This window comes from Aegilops tauschii, chromosome 1 (genome assembly GCF_002575655.3).
Source record: "Aegilops tauschii subsp. strangulata cultivar AL8/78 chromosome 1, Aet v6.0, whole genome shotgun sequence".
Taxonomy (NCBI): domain Eukaryota; kingdom Viridiplantae; phylum Streptophyta; class Magnoliopsida; order Poales; family Poaceae; genus Aegilops; species Aegilops tauschii.
This window is the reverse complement of record NC_053035.3, coordinates 152581391-152602364: the sequence shown is the minus strand read 5'-3', so window position 1 is coordinate 152602364 and position 20974 is coordinate 152581391. Positions and strand designations below refer to the sequence as shown.

Below are 20974 nucleotides of genomic sequence, written 5' to 3'. Positions count from 1 at the left end.
TGTCCTCAAGCAATTCAGTTGATAAACTGAAAGTGATAAAGAAAAACTTTTACAAACTCTGTTTGCTCTTGTTTTAGTAAATATGTAAAGCCAGCATTCAAGTTTTCAGCAAAGATTATGACTAACCATATTCACAATAACATTTAGGTCTCACGTTTACTCATGTCAATGGCATAATCAACTAGCGAGCAATAATAATAAATCTCGGATGACAACACTTTCTCAAAACAATCATGATATGATATAACAAGATGGTATCTCGCTAGGCCTTTCTGAGACTCAACATAAATGCAAAGCACCTTTAAAGATCAAGGACTGACTAAACATTGTAATTCATGGTAAAAGAGATCCAGTCATACTCATACCCAACATAAATTAATAGTAATGGATGAAAATGACAGCCGTGCTCTCCAGCTGGTGCTTTTTAATAAGAGGGTGATGACTCAACATAAAAGTAAATAGATAGGCCCTTCACAGAGGGAAGTAGGGATTTGTAGAGGTGCTAGAGCTCAATTTTAAAGCAGAGATAAATAATATTTTGAGCGGCATACTTTCATTGTCAACATAACAACCAAGAGATGGCGATATCTTCCATGCTACACACATTATATGCGGTTCCCAAACAGAATGGTAAAGTTTATACTCCCCCTCCACCAACAAGCATCAATCCATGGCTTGCTCGAAACAACGAGTGCCTCCAACTAACAACAGTCCCAGGGGGAGTTTTGTTTGCAATTATTTTGATTTAGTTTGCATAAAGCATGGGACTGGGCATCCCGGTGACCAGCCATTTTCTCGTGAGTGAGGAGCGGAGTCCACTCCTCTTGAGAATAACCCGCCTAGCATGGAAGATACGGGCATCCCTAGTTGATACATGAGATATTCGAGCATACAAAACAGAATTTCATTTGAAGGTTTAGAGTTTGGCACATACAAATTTACTTGGAACGGTAGGTAGATACCGCATATAGGAAGGTATGGTGGACTCATATGGAATAACTTTGGGGTTTAAGGGGTTGGATGCACAAGCAGTATTCCCGCTTAGTACAGGTGAAGGCTAGCAAAAGACTGGGAAGCGACCAACTAGAGAGCGACAACAGTCATGAACATGCATTAAAATTAATAAACATTGAGTGCAAGCATGAGTAGGATATAATCCACCATGAACATAAATATCGTGAAGGCTATGTTGATTTGTTTCAACTACATGTGTGAACATGTGCCAAGCCGAGTCACTTAAATCATTCAAAGGAGGATACCACCCCACTATACCACATCACAACCATTTTAATAGCATGTTGGCACGCAAGGTAAACCATTATAACTCATAGCTAATCAAGCATGGCACAAGCAACTATGATCTCTAATTGTCATTGCAAACATGTTTATTCATAATAGGCTGAATCAGGAATGATGAACTAATCATATTTACAAAAACAAGAGAGGTCGAGTTCATACCAGCTTCTCCCATCTCGATCAGTCCATCATATATCGTCATAATTGCCTTTCACTTGCACGACCGAACGATGTGTATAAGAAGAAGAGTGCACGTGCATTGGACTAAGTTGGAATCTGCGAGCATTCAGTAAACAGGAGAAGACAAGGCAATATGGGCTCTTGGTTAAATCAACAATAATGCATATAAGAGCCACTTCAACAATTTAATCATGGTCTTCTCCTATCAACCCCCAAAGAAAAGAAAAGAAATAAAACTATTTACACGGGAAAGCTCCCAACAAGCAAAAGAAGAACGAGAAATCTTTTTGGGTTTTCTTTTAATTATTACTACTACAGCAAGAAAGTAAACTAGCTTAAAGCTACACTAATTTTTTTTGTTTTTCTTAAGATTTTTCAAACACACAAGAAGAAAGCATAAAAAGGAAAATAAACTAGTATGGATATTACAGTGAAAAAGTATGAGCACCGGCATCTAGCAATGAGTGTGTGAACATGAATGTAATGTCGGTGAGAAATACGTACTCCCCCAAGCTTAGGCTTTTGGCCTAAGTTGGTTTATTGCCACGGATGGCCTGGCGGATATCCATAGTTGTAGCCGGGGTCGTACTGAGATGCAGCGGCTATTGCCTCCTGAGTTGTAGCGTGGCGGCGAGCTGCCTCCGCCCTCCTCTCGTACTCATCTGCCTCCTCTCTCGTAATAACATGTCTTCCTTTTACCTGCTAATCAAAGAAGGCAGGAGCAGGGAGAGTAATATGGATAGCACGACGTCTGTCAAAGATTAAGCGATACTGGAGGGACTGCTCGTTCCTCTCAAGAAAATGATGATGAACCATGGCATTATAATCTAAATAAACATTAGGCAGCTCAACATCATACTCACGTATAGGTACCTCAAGAAAATTAGCTAGACGGGTTGCATAAATTCCTCCAAAGAAATCTCCATTAATTTTATTATTATGCAACCTACGTGCAACAATAGCTCCCAAATTATAAGATTTATCTCCTAACACAGCACTCCTAAGAATACCGAGGTCAGGGACACACATGTGACATGCTTCATCCTTACCATTTATGCACCTACCTATGAAGAGAGCAAAATAATGTATAGCAGGAAAATGAATACTCCCTATGGTAGCTTGTGTTATGTCTCTAGATTCACCCATAGTTATACTGGCAAGAAAATCTCTAAATTCAGATTTGCGAGGTTCACGAGGACTACCCCATTGTGGAAGTTTGCAAGCAGTGGTAAAATCCTCTAAGTCCATAGTATAAGAATTCTCATAAAGATCAAACAGGACAGTTTGAGAATTGCGTGAAGATGAATATTCAAACCTCCTCACAAAAGGAACTAGTGAGATAGTGGTACTGACGGCACTTTTCTGCCTCGAAGCTCACAAGATCAGCGTTACGCAAATATGCGTTAAATTCTTCCTTGATTTCTGCTCGATCCATAAAGTCTTCTGAAGTCCATTCACAAGGCCGCACTGGGGCGTCCCTTGGTGGTTCATCGTCAGCATCGCGCATTGCAAGCCTGGGTCCTTGCTTCCTTGAAGGACCACCTTGGTACATTTTCCTAAACATATTTCTTCCTCTGAAAAATTTCTGAAATTTTTAGTAACTTCAAATAAAAGTGAACCAAGCTCAACAAAATTGATAGCAACTACTCCTACAAGTGCCTAGAGACTATATCAATCATTAGAACTACTTGGAACCATATAAATTTGACATGCAAGCTCAAGAACATGGTCACCTAGGCAGCACAAATTTGCAAAGAATAAAGCACTAGAACAAAAACTAATTGGACCAATGGAGGAGTCACATACCAAGGAACAATCCCCCCAAGCAGTTTTGTGAGAGGTGCTTTGAGCAAGGAGATCGAAAATCGCAGCAAAATGAGCTAGAACTCGTGCTTGAGCTGGATGGTGATTTTTTTTAGAGGAAGAAGAAGTGTGTGGGTGCAGGAATAAGTGGAGGGGAGCCACCGTGGGCCCACGAGGCAGGGGGCGCGCCCTGTAGGGGTGGGCGCGCCCTGGACCCTCGTGGCCAGGTGCTTGCTCCCCTGCTGTGTTCTCAGTGCCAGATATTCTCAAATATTCCAGAAAATATATATTAAATTGGCAGGGCATTTGGAGAACTTTTATTTTCGGGGTATTTTTATATTGCACGGATAATTCAGAAAACAGACAGAAAAATACTATTTTTACTTTATTTCAACTAAATAACAGAAAGTAGAAAGAGGGTACAGAAGGTTGTGTCTTCTAGTTTCATCCATCTCATGCTCATCAAAAGGAATCCACTAACAAGGTTGATCGGGTCTTGTTAACAAACTCATTCCGAATAAGATGGAACCGGAGAAATTTTGAATAACACTATGTTACCTCAACGGGGATATGCATATGCACATCCCCTATAATAAGAATATCATATTTCTTCTTGACAGTAGGAAGAGGAAATTCAAAACCTCCAAAAATAATGTAATTTTTCCAATAGAGTTGATACTATGAACTTGAGGTTGTTTCCTCGGAAAGTGTACCGTATGCTCATTGCCATTAACATGAGAAGTGACATTGCCTTTGTTGCAGTCAATAACAGCCCCTGCAGTATTCAAAAAGGGTCTTCCAAGAATAATAGACATACTATCGTCCTCGGGAATATCAAGAATAACAAAGTCCGCTAAAATAGTAATGTTTGCAACTACAACAGGCACATCCTCACAAATACCAACGGGTATAGCAGTTGACTTATCAGCCATTTGCAAAGATATTTCAGTAGGTGTCAACTTATTCAAATCAAGTCTACGATATAAAGAGAGAGGCATAACACTAACACCGGCTCCAAGATCACATAAAACAGTTTTAACATAGTTTCTTTTAATGGAGCATGGTATAGTTGGTACTCCTGGATCTCCTAGTTTCTTTGGTATTCCACCCTTAAAAGTATAATTAGCAAGCATGGTGGAAATCTCAGCTTCCGGTATCTTTCTTTTATTAGTAACAATTTCTTTCATATACTTAGCATAAGGATTCATTTTGAGCATATCAGTTAATTGCATACGCAAAAAGATAGGTCTAATCATTTCAGCAAAGCGCTCAAAATCCTCATCATCCTTTTTCTTGGATGGCTTAGGAGGAAAAGGCATGGGTTTCTGAACCCAAGGTTCTCTTTCTTTACCGTGTTTCCTAGCAACAAAGTCTCTCTTATCATAATGTTGATTCTTTGATTGTGGGTTATCAAGATCAACAGCAGGTTCAATTTCTATATCATTATCATTGCTAGGTTGAGCATCATCATGAACATCATTATTAATATTATCACTAGTTTCATGTTCATTACCAGAGTGTGTTTCAGCATCAGAAATAGAAATATCATTGGGATTCTCAGGTGGTTCAGTAGTAGGTTCACTAGAAGCATGCAAAGTCCTATCATTTTTCTTTTTCTTCTTTTTAGAAGACTAGGTGCATCTAAATTATTTCTCTGAGAATCTTGCTCAATTCTCTTAGGATGGCCTTCAGGATACAAAGGTTCCTGAGTCATCTTACCAGTTCTAGTAGCCACTCTAACAGCATAGTCATTATTCTTACTATTCAATTCATTGAGCAAATCATTTTGAGTTTTAAGTACTTGTTCTACTTGAGTGGTAATCATAGAAGCATGTTTACTAATGAGTTTAAGTTCACCCTTAACTCTAGACATATAATCACCCAAATGTTCAAGCATATTTGAATTGTATTTCAATTGTCTACTAACATAAGCATTGAAGTTTTCTTATTTAACAATAAAATTGTCAAACTCATCTAAGCATTGTCTTGCAGACTTATAACGAGGAATATCACCTTCATCAAATCTATAGAGAGAATTTACCTTTACTATCTGTGTTGGGTTATCAAGACCATGAGTTTCTTCAATAGGTGAAGGATTAAGATCATATGTTTCTTCAACAGGCGGTAAATTTAGACCATATATTTCTTCAATAGGAGGTAAATTCTTAACATCTTCAGCTTTTATACCTTTTTCCTTCATAGATTTCTTTGCCTCCTGCATATCTTCAGGACTGAGAAATAGAACACCTATCTTCTTCGGAGTTGGTTTAGGAATAGGCTCAGGAATTGGCTCAGGAAGTGTCCAGTTATTTTCATTTGTCAACATATTATTCAATAGAATTTCAGCGTCATCCGGTGTTCTTTCCCTGAAAACAGAACCAGCACAACTATCCAGGTAATCTCTAGAAGCATCAGTTAGTCCATTATAAAAGATATCAAGTATTTCATTTTTATTAAGAGGGTGATCAGGCAAAGCATTAAGTAATTGGAGAAGCCTCCCCCAAGCTTGTGGGAGACTCTCTTCTTCAATTTGCACAATATTATATATATCCCTTAAAGCAGCTTGTTTCTTATGAGTAGGAAAATATTTAGCAGATAAGTAATAAATCATATCCTGGGGACTACGCACACAACCAGGATCAATAGAATTAAACTATATCTTAGCATCACCCTTTAATGAGAACGGAAATATTTTAAGGATATAAAGGTAGCGAGATTTCTCATCATTAGTGAACAGGGTGGCTATATCATTTAATTTAGTAAGATGTGCCACAACAGTTTCAGATTCATAGCCATAAAAAGGATCGGATTCAACCAAAGTAATTATATCAGGATCAACAGAGAATTCGTAATCCTTATCAGTAACACAGATAGGTGAAGTAGCAAAAGCAGGGTCAGGTTTCATTCTAGCATTAAGAGATTGTTGCTTCCATTTAGCTAATAACTTCTTAAGATCATATCTATCATTGCAAGCTAAAATAGCTCTAGCAGCTTCTTCATCCATAACATAACCCTCAGGAATAACAGGTAATTCATATTTATTAGGGGGAGAGTCTTCATCATCACTATCTTCAATATTATTAGTTTCAATAATTTCATTCTCTCTAGCCCTAGCAAGTTATTCATCAAGAAATTCACCAAGTGGCACAGTAGTATCAAGCATAGAAGTAGTTTCATCATAAGTATCATGCATAGCAGAAGTGGCATCATCAATAACATGCGACATATCAGAATGAATAGCAGAAGCAGGTTTAGGTGTCGCAAGCTTACTCAAAACAGAAGGTGAATCAAGTGCAGAGCTAGATGGCAGTTCCTTACCTCCCCTCGTAGTTGAGGGATAAATTGTTGTTTTTGCATCTTTCAAGTTCTTCATAGTGACCAGCAGATATAAATCCCAAGTGACTCAAAGAATAGAGCTATGCTACCCGGCAACGGCACCAGAAAATAGTCTTGATAACCCACAAGTATAGGGGATCGCAACAGTTTTCGAGGGTAGAGTATTCAACCCAAATTTATTGATTCGACACAAGGGGAGCCAAAGAATATTCTCAAGTATTAGCAACTGAGTTGTCAATTCAGCCACACCTGGATAACTTAATATCTGCAGCAAAGTATTTAGTAGCAAAGTAGTATGGAAGTAACGGTAACGGTAGAAAAAGTAATATTTTTGGGTTTTGTAGTAATTGTAACAGTAGCAACGGAAAAGTAAATAAGCGAAGAACAATATGTGAAAAGCTCGTAGGCATTGGATCGGTGATGGAGAATTATGCCGGATGTGGTTCATTAACAATCATAACATAGCGTGACACAGAACTAGCTCCAATTCATCAATGTAATGTAGGCATGTATTCCGAATATAGTCATACGTGCTTATGGAAAAGAACTTGCATGACATCTTTTGTCCTACCCTCCCGTGGCAGCGGGGTCCTAGCGGAAACTAAGGGATATTAAGGCCTCCTTTTAATAGAGTACCGGACCAAAGCATTAACACATAGTGAATACATGAACTCCTCAAACTACGGTCATCACCGGGAGTGGTCCCGATTATTGTCACTTCGGGGTTGCCGGATCATAACACATAGTAGGTGACTATAGACTTGCAAGATAGGATCAAGAACTCACATATATTCATGAAAACATAATAGGTTCAGATCTGAAATCATGGCACTCGGGCCCTAGTGACAAGCATTAAGCATAGCAAAGTCATAGCAACATCAATCTCAGAACATAGTGGATACTAGGGATCAAACCCTAACAAAACTAACTCGATTACATGATAAATCTCATCCAACCCATCACCGTCCAGCAAGCCTACAATGGAATTACTCACGCACGGCGGTGAGCATCATGAAATTGGTGATGGAGGAAGGTTGATGATGACGACGGCGACGGATTCCCCTCTCCGGAGCCCCGAACGGACTCCAGATCAGCCCTCTCGAGAGGTTTTAGGGCTTGGCGGCGGCTCTGTATCGTAAAACGCGATGAATCCTTCTCTCTGATTTTTTTCTCCCCGAACACGAATATATGGAGTTGGAGTTGAGGTCGGTGGAGCAACAGGGGGCCCACGAGGTAGGGGGCGCGCCCAGGGGGCAGGCGCGCCCCCACCCTCGTGGACAGGTGGTGGGCCCCCTGGCCTTGATTCTTTCGCCAATATTTTTAATATTTTCCAAAAATAAGTTCCGTGGAGTTTCAGGTCATTCCGAGAACTTTTGTTTCTGCACATAAATAACACCATGGCAATTCTGCTGAAAACAGCGTCAGTCTGGGTTAGTTCCATTCAAATCATGCAAGTCAGAGTCCAAAACAAGGGCAAAAGTGTTTGGAAAAGTAGATACGACGGAGACGTATCAGGCCGCTGCACCACCTGGCAGCTTTCTTCATCGTGCGTCGGCGCCCTGCACGGTGGGTCGCGCTAGGGAGCCTCACGTCTTGGCTCGGGGTCCACGTCGTACAAAGGAGGAGGAGGAAGCGCACCGTGAGCCACGTCGCCTGCCAGGGATGGCGGAGGATGAGGCAAACGGGGTGGCGCAGGGGCCTCGCCGGCGGCGTTGACGAGCTCGGCGATGCGGGCGAGCCAGTCGTCGTAAAGGTCGTTGGTCGGGTGATAGCGCAGAAGCTCGCGCGCCATGAGCAGCGCAGCCTGTGTATTCGCCCGCCAGCGACGAATGTGGGAAGACGACGCCGCGGCCGGAGTGGGGGATGGAGTCGCGGTGTGGCCGTCGCGACGCACGGATGGCGGCAACGACGAGTCCTGCTGCTCGCGGGCAGCGGGGTCGGTGGCGGCGTTAGCCACCGGGGAGGCAGATCGGCGAGGTGGGCATTTGCCCATGGGTGCCGTCTGAGTGACACGAGCAGCCCGACGCTCGGCACGGACACGGCGAGCGTCGGCCATGGAAACGACGGAACGTCGGAGGAGCGATTGACAGAAGAGAGGATTCGACACGTCCCTACCTGGCGCGCCAAATGTCGGATTCAGGGCTCCGCAGACCCAAGAATGGTTCGAACTCTGGGGCGTGTGCGAAGAACTCAACCTCTCCAGCCAACCAGTTCGTTGCCCCCACGGCCTAGCTCGATGAACAAGAAAGGAAAGGGACACAACAGTTTACCCAGGTTCGAGCCACCTTGCGGTGTAAGACCCTACTCCCGCTTTGTGGTGGATTCGCCTCACAAGGGGCTGAGGATGAACTAGTACAAGGGAAGAACAACCTCACGAGGTCTGTTCTAGTGTGGGTGTGAGCTAGTCAGGTTTCTCTTTTTTGGATCCCGTCCTACGGTGGTGGCTAAGCTATATTTATAGTGGCCTTGGTCCTCTTCCTCCAAAATGAAGGCGGGAAGGGATCCCACAGTGGCCAATTTTGAAGGGGGACAAGTAGTACATCCTATCCAGACGAAAGGTGGTCTTCGCGTGCTAAGCTTCTGGTCGTGACGCCGCAGTGGGCTCGGTGATGACATCCGTCCTGCCGTCCTGGTGGTCCTGGTCTTGTTACACGGGAATGGAAACCTTTGGCTGATTCCTCGGGACCCCGCGCCTGCGCTTGCCTCCCTAGCACCAAAGTGGAAACCTGGTGCTCTGCGTCCGCTGGCGCCCGCCTGGCCTTGGTCGTCATGGCTGGCGTCACCTCAACCTCACGAGGTGGGCGCCTGCATAGAAATCTCCGCTCCTCGGGAGCCGGCCTGGGGAGGCCGCTCCCTCGGAAGGTCTTGGTGTCGTCCGCCTCGCGAGGCTTGACCCCTCCCGAAGGTCTTGTCTTAAAGGTGCTGAAGATGGGCCATACCAGGCCGTCGATGGAGCCACGCCATGGGCCGCAAGCAGGAAGTTTGGGTACCCTACTTCCCAGAACGCTGACAGTATCCCCAACCCACGTGCTCGCATTATTCCTGAATTTATTTCAGGATTTCCTGTGATGCACTTTCAATGGGAGGAGACGTTTCCGTCGACGATGCCGGCTCAATCTCTCGAAGGTGCTCATATGGATAGGGTATGCGTGTGTACGTTCATAGGGGTGAGTGTATGCGCGTATGTATAAGCGCTTGCGTCTGTACTGTGTAAAAAAAATCATGTGCTGAGGTAATTCTATATTTTGAAGAAAGTTATTTTCTTGAGAAACAAAGGTAGTTGATTTTGATCCAAATCCAATAATGCTTTTCACAATTCCTTGTGAAATCCATGAAAGTGGTATATATTTGATCGAATAAAAACTTTATAGACCAATGTTATATACATATATAAATAATATCATTTTTTGTATTTTTAAGGATCAACGTTGTAGCCCGTGAGTTTCACACCAATGGGCAGATAAGGGAGGCACGAGCAGATGTACTACGCACCACGGCAGGTAAACTATCGAATACCACACTCTCAAATTTATTTTATAATATTGCAACACATGGGATCTGCACGTACAATTTTAATGAACAACGGATGTGTTTTACATTAATAAACATAAAATTTTCTTCCTTTGCAACGCACGGACATTTGTGCTAGTAAAACAGAAGTTTGCATCTACTGATCTGATGAGTCCTTCCAAAGCTCACCGGAGGGGAACCCACAGGAGGCTTCAAGATTTCTTTGTCATAGTTAACTGACATGAGATACAATCCATGTGGTGGTGCTGACAAGGCCACCTTCGCAAGCTCTTTGCGGTCCTTTGCCGCAATGATTCTCGGGACGATTTCAGGAGGCAGTCCCTCCCTTCCAACTTGAATTAGCAAAGCTACCTGCATTGCCAACATGTTATCGAGTTGCTCTGTGGCATAAACACTCACAAACATCAGGGGTTTCGAACGTGGGGGGGAGTGATGATGATCGCAGGTAAAATATAGTACAGCAAGATATCAAGTCCGAAATAACATAGCATATCAACCGATGTTTGCAATAACAATACATGAAAATAAATTATCTCCGCCACAAAAGAAAGCTACCACTTTATAAGCTCAAATATAGCTCTACTCTTACGCTCTCAGCCACCGGTCTTAACAAAAGAGGGCCTTAGAAGTGCGTTTGGAGGCTCTTCCAATAATTTTATTGGGTTTCACAGGTGTGCGGCTGTAGCAGTTCCCCTATAAACCTCTCCCTAAACTAAGCCTGACATGTGTCCCACATGTCAGTGGCTAATCTCTCTCTATCTTTCCCTCTAGTGTGCACAAAGACACCGGTGGAGCTCCGGCGACCGGCGGCGCGGTGGGCCGGGGGCCCGGCGCGAACGTCTGGTAGGCGGTGGTGGCGTCGCGGGCGGCCAGCGATGTGTATCGGCGAGGCGGTGATGCTGCGGTGGCGCTGCTGGCAGATGACGGGTAGCGGCGGGTGCGGTGTTGGTGGTCGACGTGGTGTGGCAGCAAGGCGGCAGTGGTGTGGGCGGCCGGTGGAGAGGCAGTGGCGGCGGGGCCAGCGGCGCAGGCGACCAGTGACGTGTGGTGGCGTTGCTCCCCCAACATCAGACGAGATGGTGGCGATGGTGCTTAGGGAGCAACGTCTTTTAAGATTGTACTAACACAAATCCAGTTTCTTCTAGCAACCGGATGAGCATAAACGCAAATATCAGCTCACAAAGTGGAGCATTATTTGCCAGCCAAAAGATTGGGGTGGAAGATCTAGAGATTAAAAATAAATGTTTGCTTCAGCATACTGTCGGAGGCTCGGGAGCATCTGGACTCTGCGTGCAGCCACTTGGAGATGGTTCGCATGGACTATATTCAGCCAATTTAGGTGGCGACTTAGCAATAGGATTATAGTAATGTTAAGTGCCTTGCGTAATATCTATTGTTTGATGTCGTGTATGTCCTGTTTACATTCTCTTACTACATTCTATAACATTGTAATAAAAGCGTTTTGTGCATCAATCGCTGCAGAGGCCGGGGGTACAAACCCCTTTTCAAGAAAGAAAAGTGTCTGATAGTCAATTCCCTAAAGATATTTCCTGTTGAGTTAGTGAGATAAATATAATCTTCTCCCTCACAAAAGCTGCAAATACTAGTGCGTAAGTTGGGCATATGATCCAATCATTAGATACCCATTGTACATTCGATATATGATAAAGTAACCCAGTTGTATGAACTGCTGTTATGCTTCATTGATTATTCTATTTTCAGGGACAAGGTAAAAAGTAAAAGAATGACAATTGTTCCCATGAGTTGGCTAAGGCGCTTGTATCACATGCAGCCATATACCACGTTCCATGCTTATTAAGGATCACGGCAAGTTGGTTTAGCTAGGTTCAGTAGAGAAGGGCGTGTAGTGGTGTATTCGCGCAGTCAGCTCCGACCTCCGTGTTGGACCTGGTGCGGCATGATTGTAATGACTCTGTGTTATCTTAATTAATACATACAATATTTTCAAAAGTAAAAGGGTCGTGATAAGTTCTTCAATGCTTATATGGTAAGATTATATGAAAAATAGTTAGGAGGTTGTGTTACACTCAGTTTGTTCCATGCAAGGGCTAGCACATGAATCAACAAAGGCAAGCAAAAGGTACCAGGCCCCTACTACCGTACTACTCACAGCTCTTTAATTCTGTTCAGGTGATGTGACATGCAAAAATAACTTAATTTAGGCACATGATTAAACAAGAGATCAAAATTACCATGTTCCTCACTTGTCTGTACAAAAAGCCAGTGCCTTCAACCTCGAGTTGTATGATAGCATCCTGTACGGCAACCAGAAAATGTCAGGTCAAACAAAACACAAATCAAGCAGGTGATACTGAACTCGTAAGGGTAGTAGAAAATCAAACTCATGGGATAATAAGTCACCATTTTAGTAACATCAAAGCGTGATATCTTCTTTATTGGACTGCGCACACGATCATTATGTACTGCATTGGCGAAAGATGAGAAGTCATGTACTCCAACAAAATGATTTGCAGCCTCCTGCATAGCATGTGGATTAAGTTTATGTGCACTGTGGTAAGCATAATTAGTATGGAAGGGGTCCATAACTGCTTCGTTATAGATCTTGTAATGATATATTTTGCTCTTTGTGGATGTGCGAGCATGGAATTCTGGACAAGCTGCGCTAATTTCTCTAACTCGGATATCAGGAGGTAGAAGCCCATTGATTGCAGAATGAAAGCTGTCGAGACAATGGTAGGCAAACGGCGTGGTGAAATGTGCCACCTGCAAAACAACATATGACGTGTTATCACAGCATTTTTAAGCCTACCAACAATGAAGGATATACAAGTAGGACCATATATATCAATTTGAGACCGTGTTCCAGTGTAATAAGATAATTAAACCTGACCCCGTGCATGAACACCTGTATCTGTCCTTCCTGCACCAACCAAACAAAGCTCCTTCCGGTCCAGTTTCGTGATGCGTATCAGTGCTTTCTCTAGAAAGCATTGTATAGTTGGAGGTGATGGTTGATACTGCCAACCTAAGAACAATAGCAATTTGAGAATCAGTTGAGATTTCAAAATTCTGAAGTTATGTACCCAATCTTAGTAATGTTAGTATGGAGTCAAGCAACTATATAACTACAATATAGATGATAGACAGTTTAATTTGAGGAAATTGCTTCAAAACTGCAGAATTTTCCTCCAGCTAGTTGCTAATAGAACATAAAATAGCTAACAAGGGGTAGTGATACTGTCACGGCCCAGGCTCCGGAGAACGTAGCCGTGCAGATCCTTGTGTGCCGTGGGTGCAGGGAAGTTAGGATTTGGGGATAACTGGAGGCAAGCCTTCCTCTTTTCTTCTTTATTGATTCTCTGATGCACACGTACTAGGCCTAGGTCCCTTTATATATAGGGCCGGCTGATACAATAACTTAACTTTCCAACTAACACGATCTTTATCGATGGGAATACTTAACTAATTTGATATACCAGCAAACTAAAGATAAAGCCTATCTCTAAGCAGATTTGGGACCCTCCCTGTTTCTGCGCCTGAAGTGCTAGGCCCACATGACACCACTCCCCACTCTCTTTTTCACCAAATTGGATTTACGATCAGGGTATCAAGCGCGTATGAACCCTGCCGATGGGGAAAAGACGGCTTTTAGGACCCACCAAGGATTGTTTGAGTTCGTGGTCATGCCTTTTGGATTGATAACGCCCCGACAACATTCCAGGCTCTCATGAATGATATCTTACGCCCTTTCCTCCGCCTGTTTGTCTTGGTCTTTTTTGATGATATTTTGATTTATACCACTTCTTGGTCAGACCACTTGAGGCATGTCAGATCTGTGCTCTGCTTTCTTCTGAGATCATCACTTGTTTCTCAAACGGCCCAAGTGCTTATTCGGTGTCTCCTCAGTGACTTATCTGGGCCACGTCATCAACAGTGAAGGTGTCGCTATGGACCAACTAAAGGTTCAGGTAGTGACCGATGTTGGGAAGTATTAGTATTGGTCTAAGAGTTCTATTAGGCCATGTTTACTTTCCTTGTATCACAAGTCATGTGTAATGCACATATGCCCCTTGGGCCTTCAATAGAGATAAGTTGTTTTCATAACATGGTATCAGAGCCTAGGTTTAGGTCCCCTCCGGAGTTGCAGCTCGTCCTCCAATCAAATTTTCTTTTCAGTCTTCGTTGGCCGCTGCACATGAGGGGTGCCTCTGCCCCGGGTTAATGCACTGCAGGCTCCAGATCGGACCGCCAAGTTGCAGTCCAGATCGTTCGCCGTCAGCACCATCCCCAGGAGAACGCCGCCCCTCAATCACCAAGCCGCTGCCCCAGACGTCCGCCCGCTTCTTCTTCAGCTCGAGTCGGCCATGCCTACCGCTGGCTCCCGACGCCTCCCTGTGGTGTCGCCCCACCCAGCCTCGCCGCGCAAGACTCCTGGATCAGCTGCCTGCACTCGCCGCTACTCCCTCCCAGAATGAACGCCACCGTCGACTTCCAGGTCGCGGGCCCCGCTGCTCCCCACGCCGGTTTCCGCGTGCCAACGCTCACCTCGCCCTGGCTTCTCACATCCCTGCTGCCCCAACGTGTGCTGCTCTCCTGTTGCTACTGCTCTGCTTACCCAGCCACGAACTGATTCCTTGACGGTGTTGTCCACCGTGGATTTCTCCTGCTTGGCTCGCTGTCGCTTCAAGCCCAGTTTTGGACTCCTATAATATGTGAGGTTGCTGGCTCCTCTGTTTCCCGCGAGGCATCATATAGAAAAATCATGTTCCTTCCGCTACTCTCTAGTATAATTGCTTTCTAGTCTATATTTTCCGCTGCATCCACCAAATCCGTTGATATCTAGTGTTTCTCATGCCATGTGAGTCCACCATACTTTTGTCTGTCAGCCTTTCTCTGGTCCTGATCCTTTCTATACAACTTTTGTGGCCTACTTGCCCTTGTTGTTTTCTGTAGGATTTTCTGGACTCTTTTTGCATTATCAACCTACGCCCATTGTGCCTTAGCCACCGCGCTTCTTTCGTCCTCGGTTGTCGTAGGCTATGATTCTCTGCGCAATGCTTTATTCTCTTGATGTGCCCACTTTTTTGACAACTCATCTTCTCTTGATACTTCTCTTGTATCTTCAAGTGATGTGGTGTCTTCCTCTGATGTGCCATCTCTCCGTTCTTCCCTTTGGCTTGACTCGACAGGTTTTGAAGACTCTTCATGCTACGACGACACTCTCAAGACGCGGATTTGGATTATCATATTTTTTAGTGTTACACTTCTTCAAATGCATTGCTATTGCATAAGCTTTGCATTTGAGGGGGGGGGGGGGGGGGGGGGGGGGGTTGGCAAATATTAGTATTGGTCTAAGAGTTCTATTAGGCCATGTTTACTTTCCTTGTATCCCAAGTCATGTGTAATGTATATATGCCCCTTGGGCCTTCAATAGAGAGATAAGTTGCTTTCATAACACGGCCATTTCCTCGCTCTGTGTTGCATGGATTTTTAGGTCTGGCTGGGTATTACCACCGCTTCATCAAGGATTTTGGTACACTTGCGGCTCCCCTTACAATGTTATTGAAAGCAGGATTTGCTTGGATGAACAAAGCAGAAACATCGTTCCATGTTCTGAAAAAGGCTCTTGTATCATCTCCTGTGCTACAATTGCCTGATTTCAGCTTGGACTTTGTGGTAGAATGTGTTACATCAAGGAAATGGTCCTGTGGCTTTCTTCAGTAAACAGATTGCACCTCAACACAAGCATCTTGCTGCTTATGAACGTGAGCTCATTGGCTTAGTGCAGGCTGTGTGTCATTGGCGGACATATTTATGGGAAAGATCCTTTCCTGTTCGCACAGATCATTATAGTTTGAATTTGTTGTTGGATCAACGTCTGTCAACTATTCCACAGCATCATTGGGTGAGCAAGCTCCTCTGATTTGATTTATGTGTCGAATTTCACCCTGGTCGCCAGAACATTGTGGCAGATGCTTTATCATGTTGCAATGCTGACAAAAGAACAGCCGATCTATGCGCCATCTCCGGTCCACAGTTTCCCCTCTTTGAGAACTTGCGGCAGCAAGGAGATAGTGACGAGGAGCTATCTGAATTAAAGGCCTGCATCTTGGCTGGAACTACTGAGCCTCATTGGAACATAGTTGATCGTTTGGTCACATTCAAGGGGCATGCAACCTGATGTGCTAATACAGCAATATTAGGAAATAAGTGCACTGATCAGATGAGGGCAAAAAAGAAAACAACATGTGTCACGAGCATGGGTTGAGCGTAGACGATGATTGTGATAGGTAGGAGGCTGGGGACTAGGACCCGTGCGTCCCCCTGTTGGTGGAGCCGTGGTAGCAGGAGAGGTGCAGGGGACAGGGCACAGAATTACGGCAGGCAGAAACGGAGAGATCAAGATTGGGGATTAGACTTCTTGACTTGACTCATAATAACTCACAAGATCATCAAGACTGTCAAAGAGGAGGCGTGGTGTTGGACATGGGCTGGTACCAAAGGCTTAGACACCATTTTACCTGTAACATAATCTCTTGTATCTGGGGCTGAGCATCCCCCCTTCTATCTGCTCATTGGCACCCACATCATCTCCTAGTTGTGTACATTGTTTGTGGGCTGCCTAACTAATGTTTCTTTCCCCTATCAATGCAATGATACGCACCTAGAGTATTCGCGAAAAATAATAACGATGGCTGCCTCATTATATAGGGTTGGCCTTACACATATAGGACTCAAAGGCAAAGTTGGACTAAGACTCTTCCCTAAACTGAACGTGCAACTACTAAGACACTTGTGGGACATGGACTCGTGCTGCAGCCAACTAGTACTAGGATTCCTTAGCCTTTTAAGCTGGACGTCTGGATGCATGTTGCCTCCTCTGATACGTAGATCCCCACATGACATCTCTCCCTTCCTTGAGAAGCAGCTCGTCCTTGAGCTGGAATTGTGGATATATCTTCTGCAATTCCCCAGCCTTTTCCCAAGAAGCTTCAGTAGCTGGTAGTCCCTGCCATTAGATGAGAATTTGCAGTTTACCCCGAGTCACGCGAGATTTGAGGGCCTTCTCTGGAACAGGACACACCCGACCATTGTGAAGCAGAAGCAATGGTGGCGGAACTGCAGGAGTCTCCCCATGGTAAGGCTTCAACAAGCTAACATGAAAGACATCATGAATCCGAGCTTTCTCTGGAAGTTTGAGACGATAAGCTACTGAACCAATCTGTTCTATGACTTGGTATGATCCACAGAATTGGGGAGCTAGCTTAGAGTGAGCCTTGATTGCCAAAGATGCCACCTGACTATGATGTAAACGCAACCAAACCCATTGTCCAATCTCAAAACCGAGCGCTCTACGGGGACTGTCAATATTGTCTCTTATAGTATTGTTGTGCCTGCAGGAATCAACCCTAATATCAACAAGAAATTCATCATGGTCTTGGAGAAGAGAATCCACTGCAGTTAGTTTGGCACAGCCTGGCTCATAAGAGTGCAAAGGTGGAGGGTCACACCCGTAAACCACCTTGAAAGGTGTCTCCTTAAGGGAGGAATGATATGAAGTATTATAGCAATACTCAGCCCATGCCAAGGTTTTCGAGTCGATGAGTCGTTACGGGGTAGCAACTAGTGACGAGTCAAGCCTGGCCAATCGACTAGTCGCGACTAGTCTCGACTAGTCGAGGGGTTTGAGTCAACCCTGGCAGTGCGACTCGTCGACTAGACTAGTCTAGTCGCGACTCAAAAACAGTGGCCCATGCAAGCCATTGTCGGGGCCGATCACCTGAAAGGCAGCGTAAGTACATAGCAATCGCTTTGTTCACGGCCTCTTGTCTGACCATCAGACTGGGGATGAAAAGTTGAGCCTTTTTTAAGCTGTGCACCAGCCAACTGAAAGAGTCCGTCTCAAAAGCGGCTAGTGAAAATTGGATCACGATCAGTCGATCACTGACAATCAATGTTGGCATCCCGTGCAAGAACCACCTCATCAAAGAATACTCTTGCTACGGAAGTAGAGGATAAGGGTGTGCACCGCAACGATTGCGTCTTCAACGACGCACGCCCTTCCATCCAGACGCTAGTTCACGGCATCAAGGAGGAGGCCAAACTTTGGGCTACGGCAGGCGCTGCTGGACTCAGAGTAGTCTTGCCTCCGACCTGGGACGTGCACTAGCTCATGTCCCCTGACTGTAATTCGCCTCCTAGGAGGACTGTAACATAAAACACTTTCTTTTCAATACAATGAAATGCAAAGCTTTTGCGTTTTCCCGAAGAAAAAAAAGGGTGTGCCAAAGGAATAAAGTGTGTGTATTTAGAGAAACTGTACACTACTGTAAGTATGACCGATTTGCCGTGCACATGCGGGAACCCCTCCACAAAATCCATAGATATGCCATCCCATATTTGTTGTGGGACTGGCAATGGCTGCAACAGGCCTGCAGGGTGTAAATGATCCCATTTGTGGCGTTGACATCTCACACAAGTCTGCACAAACTCCTTAACCAACTTGCGGGCCTGTGGTACATGGAAATCAGCCCGAAGCCGATGTAACGTTTTTTGAATGCCCTCATGACGAACTGTGTGTGCTGCTTCTAGTATTGCTGGTAATGTAGGAGAGGTGGTAGGCACATATACACGTACATCAATGTCTCAAGATCCTAAAAAGAACTACCTCCTTCTCTGGGGCTATAGTTTACAAATTTCACCCCAATAAGTGTAACCATAAATGTCAAGGACCGTATGCTACTTAAGATCACCATCGATTCTTTGGATACTCACGAAATGAATCATCACTAGGCCAAATTCAAATATAAATATCCAATGGTTAAAGCACGTCCTAGCGGTGTACGGTAGTTAGTGTCATAAATGACACAACAGTAACACCTCAAAACCAACAAAATGACAACAAAAAAAGGCATTCATAATAAAATTGACAAGATAAGAAGAAATGTCGCATAATTGCCCCGTTATTTCTGGTAAACTCTTCCCTCCGGTAAACCAATCCTACGCACAGTGTATTGAAAAGTCGTTTCGCGGTACTTCATTTCAAAGATGTTATGAGCGCACTCAACCTAAATTTGTTTTTATTAAACTGATTCGCAAACCACAAATTTTTTGACCCCAAATGTTGCCCGGCAAGCATGCCTTTGCTAAATCAACTTTCTAAGCTTCCATTGCACAAGAATGTTGCTTCGTGCCAGCCACAAAGCCTACTTATATTTCTCACGCATGTTTCTATGGCAGTAATTTTTTACTTCAACCACTACCACCATGTGCTTCCTTTATTTCTACACTCGTTCTTCTGAAATCACTACATTGTATGTGCTTCACTCACATGTACTTTTGTTTCTTTTAGTGAAGTTGTATCTTATTCATTTTGCTTCTTGTAGTAATTTTTTGTTTCAACCACTATCAGTGTCTGCTATATTGTTTCAACCATAGCAAAAAAATCATACAATTTGACTCTGTTACACACAGAAAAACTTGTTTCCAAAGTACTTGAAAATATTACCATTGCAAAGAAAAAACGTTAATATTGGTCACGAAAACTGTTTCCATCTAGCGAACAAATATGTTTCCAACTTACTAGAAAAATGATGCTTCCATTGATCAAGAAACATGTTACGTGGCACAAAAAAATGTTTTCATCACAAAATACATCTTGAATCTTGAAAAAAGAAAAATGCAACTAATCTGCTAGATCTATTAGCTAGAAACAAATCATAATTATCAATCTGTCTCTAGAAAACACGGAACAAGACATAAAGTTGGTCAAGCTTAAAGAAGTTTAACTTAGGACAAGCCTAAAACTTCAAATGTTTTGGGATGGAGAGAGTAGAAGCTAACAATTCTACCAGGCCCATGTACGCACACTCAGTTAAAATGGACATTCTAATCATATGGCAAATAGTTGGTCCGATGGCAAACTAGTGATCCCCGGTAATAGAAAGCCTACCTTCTGCAACCATTTGCTTTCTCTTCTCCCTTCGATGCAACCGTCCTTAGGTAGCACCGATAACCATTCATCACCACCCCCAAGAATCTAATAATGATCGAATACACAAACACCACCAATCTAAAGAATCCGGGTGCAGAGAAGAGGGGCGAGAAAAACCTTTGAACTTGGTACCGTCGTAGGCGATCACCATCCGCCACTTGTGCGAGCACCCCGCCGCCGCTGAATCTGCGTCTTCCGCCCCCGGGTGCAGCACAGCGCGGAGGCTGCCATCCACGAGCTGTCGCCGCCCGTCGAATATACAGACCAAGAAGCCACTCCATGTGAGATGCGTATGTAGACCGTAGGAAGGAGTGCGCAGAACGACAGGAGGAAAAGGCTTATACAGAGATGTTTCCGGCAGCAGCGGAGGCGGCGGCGCGAGGCGGGGTGGCGAGCCGGACGACGGCTGAACCCAGCATATCCAGTTCTCAATCTGATGCGGCTCAAAAAAAAAAAGCGAGCAGCGGAGATGGCCTTTTCCCAAACAAAGAAAGCAAAGAGGACGCTCGCTCGACCGATCAGCTGGGATCGGTCACGTCCTGTGCCGGTCCGATTGCTTAGAGCATCCACAGCCACACATACCAAATCCGGCAGCCTACGCAACCAGCGGACGCTTCTGAATGCGTCCATAAACAGTGATCAATCATATCTTAAATTTTATCCATAAAACCGTGTATCTTATGTTTGACACCCTAAATTCATACTACACATGTAACATAAAACTAATTTACATAGATTATCAATGAAACACACGAACAATCAAACAATGAAAATAGAAATCAGCAACAAACAAACACCGAAATGCACATAATCCATTACATCAACCAAAAAATTACCATAGTTCATCACCGG

At 44.1% G+C, this 20974-nt stretch overlaps 1 protein-coding gene across 2 annotated transcripts; it reads right to left on the bottom strand.

Annotated features, from left to right (window-relative positions):
• Positions 1-10116: 10116 nt before the first annotated feature.
• Positions 10117-20707, bottom strand: LOC109744368 (uncharacterized). 2 transcript variants are annotated; one of them, XM_040400710.3, is made up of 6 exons: positions 20467-20707; positions 20240-20360; positions 13019-13153; positions 12529-12891; positions 12360-12422; positions 10117-10497 (listed from the first exon to the last, which is right to left on the bottom strand). In XM_040400710.3, the coding sequence occupies exons 3-6, from the start codon at positions 13025-13027 to the stop codon at positions 10261-10263; spliced, it is 672 nt and encodes a 223-aa protein (XP_040256644.1). In that variant the 5' UTR covers positions 13028-13153; positions 20240-20360; positions 20467-20707; the 3' UTR covers positions 10117-10260. The 2 variants fall into 2 exon arrangements, with proteins under 2 accessions (XP_040256644.1, XP_020159064.1); XM_020303475.3 differs by having other exon boundaries at positions 13014-13153; positions 20467-20672.
• Between the last annotated feature and the right edge of the window lie 267 nt (positions 20708-20974).